Consider the following 16,704-nt stretch of genomic DNA (forward strand, 5'->3'; position numbering starts at 1 on the left):
AAGTGCCAGAGGAATTTCCTTGTTAAAAAGCCCATCATGGTTGGTTCAAGCCTCACCTTTGTGACCACATACTCACCGTCCACCAGAGACTTGGTTAGAGGCTGCAGGGAAAGATTCCTTCACCACACCAGAGACAAGGACGTCCTGCAGGATTTTAGAATTATTCCGGCTTTCCGGAGAAATAGAAATCTGCAGGATTTTTTGGTTAAAGCTAAAATAAGACCTCTATATATTCCACAAGTCAGGAACCCGGTGGACTATTTTAAGCAGCGGACATGGCTCCAGAGCCATAGCACAAAAGAGGTCTTCCACATTATGGTTCGGGGTCATGTCAAATGTAAAAATTGTGTTTATCTTATTATGTGCCAGACTTGTGGCCTGCAGTATGTGGGGGAGACGGGCAACAGCATCGCCACCAGGATGGCACAACACAAATATAACATCACAAACAGAAAAAAAGTACAGACGCCATTAGTGGCTCATTTCACAGTACATGGATGGAAATCCTTATCCACTAGCATTCTCCAGTGCAACCCCAGGTGGAGTGCTCCCCTGAGGAGGAGAGCTGAGAGGCTGTGGATCAACAAGCTGGACACCTTGCATCCTAAAGGCCTCAATGAGGGTTGAGAGGTGCAGACAGTGGGGTGGTGCTGGACTGTGCATCGATGGTCCTGTTCGCAGGACTTTCACAATCTTTTAATCCCTAACCCTAACCCTAACCCTAGCCCACACTTAGCCCCCGCTAACCCTAGCCCACACTTAGCCCCCGCTAACCCTAGCCCACACTTAGCCCCCGCTAACCCTAGCCCACACTTAGCCCCCGCTAACCCTAGCCCACACTTAGCCCCCGCTAACCCTAGCCCACACTTAGCCCCCGCTAACCCTAGCCCACACTTAGCCCCCGCTAACCCTAGCCCACACTTAGCCCCCGCTAACCCTAGCCCACACTTAGCCCCCGCTAACCCTAGCCCACACTTAGCCCCCGCTAACCCTAGCCCACACTTAGCCCCCGCTAACCCTAGCCCACACTTAGCCCCCGCTAACCCTAGCCCACACTTAGCCCCCGCTAACCCTAGCCCACACTTAGCCCCCGCTAACCCTAGCCCACACTTAGCCCCCGCTAACCCTAGCCCACACTTAGCCCCCGCTAACCCTAGCCCACACTTAGCCCCCGCTAACCCTAGCCCACACTTAGCCCCCGCTAACCCTAGCCCACACTTAGCCCCCGCTAACCCTAGCCCACACTTAGCCCCCGCTAACCCTAGCCCACACTTAGCCCCCGCTAACCCTAGCCCACACTTAGCCCCCGCTAACCCTAGCCCACACTTAGCCCCCGCTAACCCTAGCCCACACTTAGCCCCCGCTAACCCTAGCCCACACTTAGCCCCCGCTAACCCTAGCCCACACTTAGCCCCCGCTAACCCTAGCCCACACTTAGCCCCCGCTAACCCTAGCCCACACTTAGCCCCCGCTAACCCTAGCCCACACTTAGCCCCCGCTAACCCTAGCCCACACTTAGCCCCCGCTAACCCTAGCCCACACTTAGCCCCCGCTAACCCTAGCCCACACTTAGCCCCCGCTAACCCTAGCCCACACTTAGCCCCCGCTAACCCTAGCCCACACTTAGCCCCCGCTAACCCTAGCCCACACTTAGCCCCCGCTAACCCTAGCCCACACTTAGCCCCCGCTAACCCTAGCCCACACTTAGCCCCCGCTAACCCTAGCCCACACTTAGCCCCCGCTAACCCTAGCCCACACTTAGCCCCCGCTAACCCTAGCCCACACTTAGCCCCCGCTAACCCTAGCCCACACTTAGCCCCCGCTAACCCTAGCCCACACTTAGCCCCCGCTGGGCACACAAAACCCCCAATAAAAAAAAAAATTCTTACCTTCTGGCAAAGCCTGTAGAGAGTTGGATTCTATCTTCCTGCAAGAAATAAGACTACATTACCCAACTCGTCTTGAAACACTGACAATGTTTTTGCACTGATAGGTTTACATGTATCAATAAAAACACATTCCTAAAACATTGGAAAATAGTTAAGGGCATACAACCAAAGACAAGAAGCACCGCAAGTTGACCCATTATGCAATCACACCACTTCAAACATTTTTCTAGACCTGTCACACAGCCTGCATTACCATTACTGGGGAAAAAAGTCTTACCGTCAGTCAAATCGCTAATTTGGCAGGAGCATACGGCATTTTCCACAGGAGGCTAAAGCTGCCTGCCCCTGAAGCAGGAGCCTGTTGTGTTCTCTGAATAGTCCTGTGTGGTAGCACAACAGTACTTTAGCAAACAAGAAATATTTAAACACTGACAAGAATGCATCTTTTTACACACTGGGAAAGCGCAGATAAAGACTGGATCAGTTCAGTACATATTAGGAGCATATACAGTTAACCAACAGTCAGGCATTCTAACAGAACATTGTATTAGACTTTCACAGCATTACATGAAAAGCACTACTGAGAAAGGGTCTCACCTCTCAATTTTCACAGGAGGCTGAAGTTGCTTGGGAGCCCGAGGCAGGACCCTGTGGTCTTCTCTGGACCGTCCTGCGTGGAATCACAGAACTACTTTACCCAACCGGAATGTTTTCCGAACATTGATTGCAGTTTCCCTGTATGAGCAAAAAGCTGCCAAATTTAAATTAAGCAGCTAAATGAGGGTGGCATAGTTCAGGACATCCAACCACATTTTAGAAGATACAGTTAACACATTATGCAACAGTCAGGCTCTTGACAGTTTGAAAACGAATGTTTTATTAGACCCGTCACACAGCCTGCATGACAAGCATTACATATCAAAAACTACTGTTACTAACTCTAACTCTTACCGTTCACTCAAATCACTAAAGACTGCGGGTAATTTCCACCGTCACAGGAGGTTGAAACTCCTCGACCACTTCTGGGGATCCTCAAGGCAGGAGCCTGTTGTATTCTCTGGACCGTCCTGTGTGGAATCACAACCCATTCTGAAAAATCTTTGAAACAGACAAGATGGCATCTTCTTGCCCATAGTATTGCTAAATAACATTAGCCTAACACATTGGCCAACAGCAAATAGTTAAACCGCAGCTAAAGGATCCAAATAGTTCTTCATGACAGGCCACAACACTCAGGCATTCTTTACAGTTAGAAAGACCTTTTATTAGGGCCATTACAGCTTGTACGACAAGAATTACATAAAAAAAAATACCTTGACGAAGAGCCCAGGCCTCACCCATCTTCTCCCTCTCCTCTAGAATACATTGACATTCTATCAATTCACTGCCAAGATTACATTCCAGGTACACAGTAAATTTGACTGAAATTGGAGTACGTTGCAACACTAAGCCAGTAAACATAAGGTCTTAACCTACAGTGTTGGGGTTACAATGAAGTGTACAGCACTATGGGCGGCTGTGGGTGAGTGGGGAGCAGGTAGTCCTCCAATCAGAGGGGTTGTGGGTTTGATCCCAGTCCTGGCTAACCCGCATGTCGATGTGTCCTTGGGCAAGACACTTAACCCAACATTGCTCCTGTAGCTGCGATTACAGCGTATGAATGTTACTGATGGGCAGGTGTCACTGTATGGTTTTCCTGTCATCAGTGTATGAATGGGTGAATGAGGTCATGTAGTGTTAAAGCGCTTTGAGTGGTCGGAAGACTAGAAAAGCGCTATATACACACACAAGTACAGTCCATTTACCATTTATGAGGTTGACTCTTTAAATAAAAATGTAAAATTACAGTTTTAATTACCGTCACAGAAATGTATTTAAAGTGCATTTTTACAGGGTACACACATAAGATTCACTTGCACTATGGAACAAACGTCACAATCACCATAAATCACCAAGCAAGTCAAACAGTTAAAACATTGTGAAAAATGCGTGCAGTTAAATATGAGTAGTGGCTCGTTAGTAGGGTACTTGTTAACAACCCAAGTCAGTCATACCTTTTGTTTGCACTCATGGCACCACAGTCTCCACCAGGTTTCTTGCCCAACGCATATTGAACCAACTGAAATGAGTAAATGACAATACAATATTTAAAAAAAAATGAAATTATCTGCAACAATTTATAAAACAGTGTTACGAAATATCCCACGGGCAATACAGAGGTAGGTCAAACATTTTACACATCAACTAACCCTCCTACTTGTCCCTGAAATTCAGTGGTAAAGTTGAGATTAAAAAGGAATTGTCAAAATCTTGGTCCATATATTGAAGTGAGGTTGCCCTTTAACCTAAAAGGTTCTCTTCATCTTGCAGTAGATATATCTGGTGACTCTGGCAAGCAATTTGGAAGTTTTAGTTTTTCCATTGGCCAGCTTGATTCTGCAGGTGTAGAACCAGCCACAGCAGTCTGAGAAGAGATCACAATCAATTAGTAAATTTCAACGTGCAAGTAAATCCCCTCTAGGGGTACCATTGGCCGATTTCCATTTGGGCTGTCGACACAGATACAAGAGAATGAGGGAGAAATTGTTATAGGGCTGTTGTATTAGAATGCATTAGTTTTAGCTGATTCATAGTGTGTAGATAAAGTCATGGGAAGTTGAGCAAATGGAAGAAAGACATTTGTAACCACCGGTAGCACAGGGTTAATATATTTCCTCATAAATTATCCAACAACCACGGATCAACAGGAAAAAGTATTCCCAGATTTCAAAATTTAGTTCAAATATAGAAAGCATACAAAACAATTAAACCAATTTCCATCAGCTGTAGGAATAACCAAATGCACCTCTACAAACAAATTAAGTGCTAAGGGTGACTAGGCTGCACCGGGGCAGGGACAGGCTCTGGCAGAGGGCACTCACCGACTCAGTTTCTCCACACAAACAATATAAAACAGGCATGCTATGTAAAAAGAAAATACAGACAAACACAACGGAAAATGGGATGAGCAGGTGAAAGGCCCAGCCACCAGACCCACCATCTGGGATGTTACTCTGCAGACAACCTCAAACACAAAAATAAACAAATTACTTACCAAAAGTCATCAGCAAACTAACATTACCAACATGAAGAAACTCCAGAGAGGAACTGAATAAGCAATACAAAATAGCAGTGGCTTCGAATGCCAGCCTGGAGTTACTTTAAGGCTCCTCCACCTGGTCCGGCTCACACATGGTTTGGGCCTCCATGACAAGCTGGGAAATACAAACAGAAAGTTAACCAATGGCCAAATCAGTTTCCTAAGAATTGAGACTAAAAACACCCACCAGCTCAGTGGATTCACCTGCCAGCCTCCAACACAGAAAGGGACAAGCGTGGTGACACTAGCTTCATTATGTGCAGCTTTTATACCCTTTCTAATAGGTGAACCAGGAAGTGGGCGGTACCAAGGCCTGCCTGAATCTACAGTAGCTCAGGAAGGACATTTTCTCACTTGCTACACATTGAAAAAGATTATTTAGTATTCAAATTATTAATTTATAATCTTACAGAGAACGAAGATGAAGTTGTCTTGCAGTATCACCATTTAGATGATTTCATCAAACTCTGGCTGTGCACCCAGCAAGCCATGGATCAAAATCATCACACACTTGTAGTTTAGTCCGTTATATGCCACACTTTTGGCCAAGCTTGCAGTATCCTTAGTTGAAGACTTGTTTTAGAGAATTGGAGATCTGGTAAAGCCACATGCATGCAAATGATTTGCAATCTGAAATTGATGTCTCAGAAAGGGGAAGAAGCACATTTGCAGAATGCTGAATTCAAAGCAAAGACTTTAAATATATATGAAATATATAGGAATGACTTACTATTATTTTGGTTGAGTATTTATTCTACTGGTGAAGCACTTTGAATTGCCTTTGAATTTGAATTGAAATGTGCTATACAAATAAAATTGCCTTGCCTTGACTTGCCTTGACAGGTTCCACTACATCAAAGTGGGTCTCAAAGTTCAATTCAATTCAATTAATTTTATTTTGTATAGCCCAAAATTGCAAATTACAAATTTGCCTCAGATGGCTTTACAGTCTGTACACATACAACATCCTCTCTGAGAGGGTGCGCTGGGAACTGCAGGGTTGGTGATTCAAGTCCCGGCTGCCCCGTGTCCCAAGTTGAACTGTCCCTGAGCAAGACACAAACCTCCTAATTGCCTCATTCCTTGATACAGTTTCTCACATTATTATATAATACATGTGTTGGTCGTTGAATTTGTTAATGTTCAGCAGCCAGTTAGTTGGAAAAATTTAAGCTAGGCAGAAGAAGCAACATGGCACACTTCAAACACATGCACCTGGGTGTTAGTAACACAGCAGATTCACATTATATACATATATATACACACACACACACACACACACACACACACTTGTCTCTTTTCATGCATAGAAGAAGACTGGTACGTACCCTCATCGTGGCTGGTATCAATTCATAGTCACTGGGACAACATCGAAGCAACCAAACATAAAGAACCAGGGACCGGAACATGGTCAACGTGAGACAGAATAGTTCATGCTTCATGTGGGACAAGAACTCACGGTCCCAGTGGTGTCCGCTGGCTGCAGGACGTTTCAGCTAAAAAAACTTGTTTTGTTTCTGGAACCTGTTGTCATCCCATGGCAGTTGATGATGATGATGATGATGCAGAAACAGCTGTTTAACACAAACAATATATTATATTTACTGAACAGAATAAACAGTTTACAGCAAATGTTTACTCACAACTCTGCACCTGTTGCTTTGCAGGAGAAATGCTCAGCATCAGCCTCTCCAGCTCCTCATCTTCATCCATCACTTTAATGTAGACAGGCAATTAGATAATTGTCATTAAATGAGCATCTTCTGCAATGATGAAGTGTGTCTCTTTCTGTGTATACAAGAGTGTATACCCACCCATGCTTTCAGCAGGAGCAGAGGAGGAGGAGGTCTGTGTGGTTGGTGAGGAGACAGAGGGAGGAGGCTGCTTTTTCTGCAGGTACATCTTGAGTTTGTACATTTTTGTACCTGGAGCACAGCTCTTCTTGAAGATGAAGGGTGCATAGCGATCCACTCTGCTGTCCCAGATTTCTCGCCAGGTGCTGTTAGCACGAGCACCAAAACCAACCAAGAGGTCATCCTCTGATGCTGCTGCTGCGATCACTGGTGGCTTCTGTTCCTCGTAGTTGACTAAAGACTGGATGTCTTTAAAGCCCAGTGAATAATTTACAAATGACAGTAGGCTGTCTTTGTTGTGCCCCGCTGCCATGAACACTCCTGCAGCCTGCTCCTTCTGCTGGTTCCTGATCCGGTAGATGGTGTACCCGATATCATTCTCCAGCAGCCAGCGGAAGGACTTCCCCTTATACTTCCTAATACTACCAAACTGCAGGATGTATTCTCCAGTCACCTCAGTGTTATCTGAAGAATCCCCCCCTCTCATGCGGACCACATGCAAAGCATTCAGCCTGACCAGCTTCTCCTTCATAGGTGCAGACTTGTCCTGCAGAGCTGGGTTGTCTTTGAGGACTTTGGCTGCATCAGTGGGATCCTGAGGAAGAAATCCCAGCGTTCCCTTCTGGAAGTTAACCGCCATCCTCCCAGGGTAAAAAAGCCATTTGCGCATTTTACCTGTTTTGACAAACAGCAGGACATATTAATAATGGTAAATGGACAGTACTTGTATAGCGCTTTTCTAGTCTTCTGACCACTCAAAGCGCTTTAACACTGCATGACATCATTCACCCATTCACACCTATTCATACACTGATGACAGGAGAACCATACACACGACACCTGCACATCAATAACTAACATTCACGCACTGTAGTCACAGTTACAGGAGCAATGTTGGGTTAAGTGTCTTGCCCAAGACACATCAAAATGAGGGTTAGCAGAGCCTGGGATCGAACCGAGTGTTAATTATGATATGTCCTTTGCATGAATCCCAGAATTGTATTTAATTTCACCCAGCATTTGGGTAGAATATATAACAACTATATGTAGTTGAAACAACTCAGAATTGTAGTTAATTTGACCCAGCATTTGGGTAGAATATATAACAACTATATGTAGCTGAAACAACTCAGAATTGTAGTTAATTTGACCCAGCATTTGGGTAGAATATTTAACTCATGTTGGGTTAAAATGGCCAACCCATAGTGCTGGGTCAAATTAACTACTGCTAGGTTGGTGCAATGGTGACCCAGCGGTTGAGTTATAAAACAACCCAAATTGGGTTATTTTTAACCCAACCTTTTTTAGTGTGTAGTTAAGCTGCTATAGGCTTAGGCTGCCGGGGGACTTCTTAGGACACACAGTGCTCCTCTCTCACTCTCACTCTATCCTTCTACAATAACCCAGGTTTTATTAATGCATATCACTAATTCAGCTTCTTCCCCCAAGTTTGTTGTGCTTTTCTCGCAGGTCTTCGTAGATCGTGGTTCCGTCTGGACCCTGGTCCTAACTCCTGCCTGGTCCGTGGACATCTACAGCTTCTAACACCATTGATGTTCCCATTTCTATCACTGTAAACATTAATGCGCATTCCTAACTGTGTGTCTTCCAAGAATTTGTGTTTTCTCGCCTCACAAGTTTCCATGGATCATGGTTCAATCTGGACCCTGTTACTGCCTCTTGTCGTGGCCCTGCTGATACCTTCTACTGCCATCATCATCATTATTACTATTTGAAATATTAATCACATTACTATTACCGTCATCATAAACCAACATTACCCTTTCCTAAAGTCTTTGTGCTTTCCCTCCCCACAGGCTTCTGTGGATGGTGGTTCTATGGGATGATGGTTCTATCTGATGGTGGTTGTCCCTGCAGTGGTCCTGCCGTACACCTACTTACTACGCGCAATTATTAGAATCATTTCTGTGTAGGAATTGAATGTATTGTAGATCTTTTACATTGTTCATTCTGTACACTTGACATCCATTGTAGTCTGTCCATCCCGGGAGAGGGATCCTCCTCTGACGTTCTCACTAAGGTTTCTTCCCCTTTATCCCCATGGAAGGGTTTTCATTTTTGGGGGAGTTTTTCCTGTGCCAATGTGAGGGTTTCGGGACAGAGGATGTTGCATATGTACAGACTGTGAAGCCCTCTGATGCAAATTAGTGATTTGTGATTTTGGGCTAAACAAAATAAAATGAATTGGATTGAAAAAATGTGATAATAGTGTAAGATTTTAGTTCCGGTGTAGGTGCTTTTATTGTGAAGGGGGAGATGGAAGGAGAGGAAAGAGAAGAAGTGTTCAGCTGGGGGTTTATTTTTTGGAGTGGAAATAAAGTTGCTGCCAGTTTGTCGAGGAAACGGAGCACCGTGTTATTGTTTTATTATCAACCCGAAGTATGGGCGCACCGTAAACCCATATGCATAAACCCTCGGCTGCAATAGTAAACCGGGGTTTGACAGTCGGAAGGCGGCTCCTCCTACTGCGTCACTCCTATCTCATCCAATCAGGTAGCTACGTGTATCGCAGTGAGGGTTCATAGGTCAGGGGTTGACAAAGAGGAGGAAAATGGCGGCGGGCGAACCGACCCGCTGGCTCCGATGAAACAGGTTTAGCAGGCAGCCCATACTTAAAGCGTAAAACGCATGAATCGCACATTCGCACCACTATCATTTAAGGCGCTTTCAAGGAATACGGACACAAATGGCACTGCTCTATGGCTTGTTATGGCGGCTACTCCTGCTTCTCGTGCACATCAACAGAGCGCTAGTCGTCTGGCTCCGTGTCCGGCTTCGGGGCTGGAAGAGGCGAGTGTGGGAGCGGGCGATGGCCGGGCTGCTGCTGCCGGTAGCCCTGGCCGGATTCCCGGACCACCAGAAGACAACGAATCAAAACCCCGATGCTAACACCAGTCCGGGGACGGTAAAGCGCCTCGCGTGTCGCCGCTCGCGGTTGCTCTCTGACGGCAGGTCTCTGGAAAAGCTGCCTGTGCACATCGGCCTTCTGGTGACCGAAGAAGAGCCCAGCTATACGGACATCGCGAACCTGGTGGTGTGGTGTATGGCTGTGGGCATTTCTTATGTCAGCGTCTATGATAATCACGGTAAACATCTTTGCTTTGACTTTTCGACTCTTCGCTTTCATCTGCTAGTTATTGTTCCTACAACAATTTGTGCAACGTAACTCCTGCCAACTAACGTGTTCAATCTTCGTTCGGCGTAATTAAAACATTTCTATTTGTATATATTAACAAATTCATAGTACACCGAAGCTGTTCTCACGCCCCCACCCCTCTTCTTTCTGTAATGTCATGTGATTTTAGAAGTTTGTTTCACTTTATGATCTTCAGTGGTAAACTTTTGCAGAGACGGTTCTCCCTACAGGATATCTGCGCAAACAGAGATGACTTCATTAATCCGTTTACTATTTGAGTGAAAATTACAATCCAGGTTTACTTTACTGAACATCACAGAATCATTAGCACTGTGACATACATTCATGCACCAGGACCAGAGGTGTTTACTATTTGCTTAAGAAAGCTCAAATTTAGAATGTGACAAATGAAGTAAATGGGTCGTGTGAAAGCCTTTATGACTTTGCACATTTACATATCTACATTCCCTGCATGCTCACCTCTTCAGAGTGAAAGGCTCCTCTGTAACTGATTCATCTCACTAGCAACAGTCTTTGATTATGTGATCGAGCAAATCAACGAAAAATATTTCAACGAAAAATGTTTCTCAGGGATGTTTCGCAAGAACAACTCCCGTCTGCTGGAGGAGATCGTAAGGCAGCAGCAGGACTTGCTGGGTGGGGATGGATCCAAATGCAATGTGGAGTTCCTTAGCAACGGTGCTGACAAACACCACGGTAAGGATTCAGCACAGCTGACTCTGCTGCTGCTTTGCTGTTTGCACACACGTTGGTAAAATTGAGGGTTCTCCGGTAAACTAATTCTGTATTGGAGAGAGATGTTAACCAGCTCTTTAAAAGACAAAACTCCCATAAAGCAGCTGGCCTGGACTCCGTCTCTCACCGCACCCTGAAGCATTGTGCTGACCAGCTGTCTCCGGTGTTCACTGACATCTTCAACACCTCCCTGGAGACATGCTACGTACCAGCCTGCGTCAAGGCCTCCACCATCATCCCTGTTCCCAAGAAGCCCAGGATCACAGGACTATATGACTACAGGCCCGTCGCCCTGACCTCTGTAGCCATGAAGTCTTTTGAACGGCTAGTCCTGACCCACCTGAAGACCCTCACCGACCCCCTCCTGGACCCCCTGCAGTTCAGATGCTGTCAGCATCTGGACTCCCCAGGAACCTACGCCAGGATCCTGTTTGTGGACTTCAGCTCTGCTTTCAACACCATCATCTCGTCCCTGCTGCAGGACAAACTCTCAGCTGCACGTGCCCGACTCCACCTGCAAGTGGATCACAGACTTCCTGTCTGACAGGAAGCAGCATGTAAAGCTGGGGAAACATGCAGGGAAACCCCTCTCAACCCGCAAAAACTGTTTGTGCCCCTTCCATCTGGCAGGAGGCTGAGGTCCATCAGGACTAAGACCTCCCGCCACACCAACAGTCGGCAGTCCCGTCGGCAGTCAGGCTCATCAAGAGCCCGGTCCCCCACTGTCTGATTCTGTCATTCCACCAGTCGCTTTCTTTCTCACTGCACACGTCACTTTCACTTCAGTATTTCTTTCTGTATTTTTATGTTCTCAAATTCAGTTTATTATCCAAGAATTAATATTGTGGGGAAACCAGGTAAAGTAGCACTCTCCTCTCCATCAAAAAAAGAACAGTGCCCTCTGAAGAACAACATTGTTATTATTATGGTGAACTAGTTAAAGCAATAACATACGAGAGGCTGTACTTTATCGTCCAATAATGTACCAGTTCGGGGGTGTTGTTAGGCAACCCTCACACTGTTACATGATTGAAGATAAAGTACTGCCTCAAGTACCTTATTGCTTTTATAATATACCAGCGAAATTCTAAATAGTAAGTAAATAGCTGCCTTTTTGTAGCCACGAAACGTTTTGTATTGCATTTCAGTAGTCTAGAGAAAAATAGTCCCCGTATGTGCATGTAAACAGCATTGGGTCTCCTCGCACGATCTCATTCATTCACATCACTCATAGTGTCCACTTTAATTGTCCGGTTGAGAAATCTCTCATTGCCCCAAACCGATCATTCGTGGTGTTTCTGGGTCTTTTTTCGGGGATCGCCACCGAGCTAAAAGCTGAAATGTCAAATAGCGGTCACGCAAAACCGGTGAATGAGCCAGTATGTCGACTTTATTTAAAAACAGTGGGAACGAAAAGAGGCAACACAACTAACTTAAGACACTAGCATCCCACAAGGCTTTCAACCTGGAAACAACTGTCTGTTCCTCCGGACTGCGGGTCCGCCTCTCTGGCCGGAAGGGATATGCGCTGCGTTCCTCCCGAGCCGGCTGATTGGTAGCGGGACTGAGAAGCCCCGTCTCCCCGCCGCCCTGTCCCGGGCGGTTGAAGCCCCCGGGCCAACCTCCCCGGCTAGAGCGGCACACCTTCCCAGTGAACACATTTTCTTTTACCCTCCTGCGTCGCACTAAGCCGACGATTCTAATGTCTAAAAATTGAGGAATAGAATGTTCTTTGAAAGAGCGTACTTGTGTAAAAATATAGTAGCATAAGAACACAACTAGCAGTACTGGTTACTGTGATGGTCTATAATGCTCTGACCAAGGGGCCGTGGAAGTTGATTCTGTTTGTCTCTCTTAGTGATTTCCTGCAGGCCCACTGTGAAGGTCTTGTCTCCAGAGGATGGGAAGCAGAGCATCGTCCAGGCGGCGCGGCAGCTGTGTCGCTCTGTGGAGAACAAAGAGAAGGGCTCCAAAGACATCAGCGTCTCAATGTTGGACGTCCTGCTCAGAGGTACTAGTTCTTATATGCTCATCTGCCAAACGTGGTTAGAGGCAGTCTGTGAAAACGGTGTGATCATATTCCTACCTAACCCAACACCTTCACTCTCTGTCCCTGAAAACATCAAATAAAGCCAGAAATCTGGGGGTTATTATGGATTCAGATTTACACTTGGAGAGTCACATCAAATCAGTAACAAAATCGGCCTACTACCACCTCAAAAATGTAGCACGACTTAGAGGGCTCATGTCAGCTCAAGACTTAGAAACACTTGTACATGCCTTTATAACTAGTAGGCTAGACTATTGTAATGGTCTCCTTGCAGGTCTTCCAAAAAAAATTGTCAGGCAGCTCCAGCTTGTTCAGAAAGCTGCTGCTAGAGTTCTAACAAAGACCAAAAATGTGAGCACATTACACCAATTCTTAAATCCCTACATTGGCTCCCAGTATGTCAGAGAATTAATTTCAAAATCCTACTGCTCACATATAAATCACTACATGGTTTAGGGCCAAAGTATATCACTGATGTGCTTCCACTACATAAGCCTTAAAGATCACTAAGATCTTCTGACACCAATCTGTTAGTGATTCCCAGAGTAAATACAAATCATGGCAAAGCATCATTTAGTTACTACGCAACAAACAGCTGGAATAAACTTCCTGAAGATTTAAGACTTGCCCCAACTCTGACCACGTTTGAAACAAGACTGAAAACTTTTATGTTCAGCTTCGCCTTCTGCTAAATTTGACCTACATTGCACTTTTAACCTCTGCTTTTAATTAAATAATTTAAATAAGATTTTAATTTATAATTTTATTTGCTGTTTTTAATTGTCTTTTAATTCCTGCATTTTATTTCACTTTATTGTATAAAATGTTATAATGTGAAGCACTTTGAGTCTGCCTTGTGTATGAAAAGTGCTATACAAATAAAATTGCCTTGCCTCGCCTCGCCTACCTCCAGAGGGCGCTCACGAATGTATTTCACACTGGAATGTCGCTGTGTATCCTGGTGTAAGGGTAAACACAAAGCGGTTCTTAATTCAGCCTCCACAGTGGAAGCACTGGAGAGACTCTGTCAACATGCTTTATAAAATAAAAAGGGGTGCCGATGGCTTGTGCTGATGGCGTGCTGTTCCCCTTGCTGCCGTTTGTTTCAGAGTCAAGGAACGTCCCGGACCCTGAACTGGTGGTGAAGTTTGGTCCTGTGGACAGCACGCTGGGCTTCCTCCCCTGGCACATCAGACTCACTGAGTTCATGTAAGCAGCTATTTGTTTCTACATGTTACACTCTTTTAGCATCGTGGAGCAGAACATTCAGGTTTTATGTTTTTGTTCCATTAAAGCTACTGCAGGGATCTGTTGACGGAAACGTTAGGGTTTTCGTTGTCTGCTTGGCTCAGTCCTGGGGGCTATTGGACAAAAGTAGAATAAAGAAATCCAGGACAAGTGAAAGCGCAACGATCGGCTCATCGCGGCTTAATCGATTTGCACGTTTGCTGAGCCAGGATGAGGAGGGGGAGCTAAGTCAAGTTTCAGAAATGGGCATGCCATGGTGCAGGAACACGGGAGCTCCCCCGTTGGATCGGTCGACCTGCAACGACTACTTTCCTGGTCTGGAGCAGACTAACATTCATCCTGGATAAATTGAATATCCCGGCTTTATCCCTTATCCTGGTTTCGTGCCAATGGCCCTCTGGTTTTCCCGTGTTACCCTCCTCCCTCCACCGAACCAACAGCGGGGATTCTGTGTTGTCTCGTTTACTTATGTAGGTCATACGGAGACGTTGGCATAGTTCCAGCCAGTAACATTAATATTACAAAATGAAGGCAAAAGATGCCATCTTTAACATGACCCTGATTTGTTCAAAGTGTGTGTGTGCTGCTGTGTGTCCTCAGGTCCTTGCCCTCCCACAGAAATGTCTCCTATGAGGACCTGCTGGGTGTCCTTCAGCAGTTTGACTCTTGTCAGCAGCGGCTTGGTCAGTGATATGCCGCCCCCTCCCTCTGTCAGGCGCTTGGAACAGAAATATAAGAGGTGTAGGGGTGCACATAGTCAAGACGAGAGTTTGGCCAGGCGGTGCCTCCCTCAACTCCCCCGCTTTACCTCACTCTGTCCATCTCTTGGGTCTTTGACAGACTCAAAAGACAAGCTCTAGCAGGGTCTGGTCCCGCTCACTTCTTGCCACCACTCTCGACTCCCATTCCAGGACTTCGGCAACACACTGACTCGAGCGGACCGGCCTGTTTCCTGTTTTCCAATTTGCTCACTGTTTGCCATTCAGTATCCAGCTGCTGTTGTCTGCCGTGGTTCAGAACATTTACCCCCGCCCCCTTCACCCGGCCAGACGACAGAGGAAGAAACAAGGCTTTGTTCTCGTCTTTGCACGGGAAATATGTTTGGGTCTTGGAGAAAGACGCTCGATTCCACCAACCACACAAGAGGCGCTGCTTGAGCTTGGGGACGGAGGGGTTAATAATGTGTTAATATGAGAAGTGCGTGTTTGTGTTTGTTGTCCGGGTAGCGTGTTGCTTCAGACACACAGACGTTTGTCGAAGGCCAGTCGGCCTGACCAAACTGCAATACAGAAATGCTGCCTTCAGTCCCATTCTACGCCACTTTACAGTCCCTGACAAAACTTATCTGAACTGACGGGGTTTACTTAAATGAGTTGCCACTCAAAACGGGCTCATGTTTTCATGAAAATCAATAACAACTTTTATTTTCCACCTCAAGTTGACATCAATTTGTCAAACTTATATTTGAGCTATAAGTTATACGTTCCTCTAGTTCAAACTGCTAGACAACAAAAGGCTGACACATTTCTACTTCCATCTTGTTTTTATTTTTTTATTTCTCTTGCGATAGTGCCCCTCCCCCTTGCCTGATGGAGGGGAGGTGTTCATGTATTTTTTTGTGAACGTAATTAACGCCTAAAAGGTTTTTTTTTCCCCCAAGTTTGCTGCAAACGATCAACTTGGATTCAAAGATGACTGATTAACTGATAATTTGTAGGTCACCGTGGCTTCAGTCTGTCCCATTCTTGTGTCTATAATCATTTGGAAAGGACCGGCTTCAAATATCTAATTAAAATTTTCAGCAATTTGGCACAATCGTTCACCTGGACCCAAGGTCAACTTATTAGAATTTTTCAGCATAAAGATCACTAACTTCACTTTTTCAAGCCATAATTCAAGGATGTGCTAATTGTGACAATTTCACATAAATGTCTAATGCATATTGAAGGGGCTGACCATTTTGGAATAGCCTGGATGTGAATTTCAACATGACTGGTTGGCGGAAGCATACATCTGCAAGGTGATTATTGTAGTTAATTTGCCCGAAGAAAATAAATGAGAAACATGTTGATGCTCTACATAATGCTTGACTCCTTCAGTTATTGGTTTCTGTAGTATGTATGTATTTACACACACACACATTTTATATATATTTTTTTTATATATATATATATATATTCAGACTGCATATATATATATATTATATATATATTATATATTACATATATATTATATATATATTATATATATATTACATATATATATATATATATACGTGTGTGTAGTTGTGGAATGGAATGCCGTGTGCGTGTTACATTTTATGTTGAGTAATGTGAAAGGGTTTGGGGGTTTGGATCATGCACACATGGACACTTATTTGATCGTCATATGTACTTACCTTTTAATTTGTATCATATATACTTTGCTATACGTTTGTTACATTTTAAACAAATCAAATAAATACTACTATAAAATATAGAGCAACATTATACAAGTAAATGTATCAAAAAGGAATCTGAACTAATACTATTATTCAATTATGACACTGGCCTTTCACACACACACCATTTTGATGGTTCTGAAGGTAGTTCATTCCTGACGTCGATACACCT

General features: G+C 44.9%; 1 protein-coding gene and 1 long non-coding RNA gene across 4 annotated transcripts; one reads left to right on the top strand and one right to left on the bottom strand.

Annotated features, from left to right (window-relative positions):
• Nucleotides 1-2,165: 2,165 nt before the first annotated feature.
• Nucleotides 2,166-3,438, bottom strand: LOC120814174 (uncharacterized). The gene is made up of 4 exons (XR_005711210.2): nt 3,203-3,438; nt 2,841-2,956; nt 2,487-2,559; nt 2,166-2,269 (listed from the first exon to the last, which is right to left on the bottom strand). It is a non-coding gene; the product is annotated as an uncharacterized LOC120814174 (long non-coding RNA).
• Nucleotides 3,439-9,168: 5,730 nt separating this feature from the next.
• On the top strand, nt 9,169-16,175 carry nus1 (NUS1 dehydrodolichyl diphosphate synthase subunit). 3 transcript variants are annotated; one of them, XM_040160782.2, is made up of 5 exons: nt 9,169-9,988; nt 10,630-10,755; nt 12,653-12,805; nt 13,954-14,053; nt 14,693-16,175. In XM_040160782.2, the coding sequence occupies exons 1-5, from the start codon at nt 9,589-9,591 to the stop codon at nt 14,781-14,783; spliced, it is 870 nt and encodes a 289-aa protein (XP_040016716.1). In that variant the 5' UTR covers nt 9,169-9,588; the 3' UTR covers nt 14,784-16,175. The 3 variants fall into 3 exon arrangements, 2 of the variants coding, with proteins under 2 accessions (XP_040016716.1, XP_077950171.1); XR_013453509.1 differs by having other exon boundaries at nt 9,173-9,988; nt 10,899-12,805; XM_078094045.1 differs by lacking the exons at nt 12,653-12,805; nt 13,954-14,053; nt 14,693-16,175 and adding an exon at nt 10,896-12,646 and having other exon boundaries at nt 9,173-9,988.
• Nucleotides 16,176-16,704: the final 529 nt, after the last annotated feature.

Source organism: Gasterosteus aculeatus, chromosome 18 (assembly GCF_964276395.1).
Source record: "Gasterosteus aculeatus chromosome 18, fGasAcu3.hap1.1, whole genome shotgun sequence".
Taxonomy (NCBI): domain Eukaryota; kingdom Metazoa; phylum Chordata; class Actinopteri; order Perciformes; family Gasterosteidae; genus Gasterosteus; species Gasterosteus aculeatus.

Bases quoted from the DNA above. Each gene is read 5' to 3' on its own strand.
- nus1 (XM_078094045.1), top strand. From the start codon at position 9,589: ATGGCACTGCTCTATGGCTTGTTATGGCGGCTACTCCTGCTTCTCGTG. The intron at 9,989-10,629 runs GTAAACATCTTT...AATGTTTCTCAG, and splicing joins CAGCGTCTATGATAATCACG to GGATGTTTCGCAAGAACAAC. The intron at 10,756-10,895 runs GTAAGGATTCAG...ACTCCCATAAAG, and splicing joins CGGTGCTGACAAACACCACG to CAGCTGGCCTGGACTCCGTC.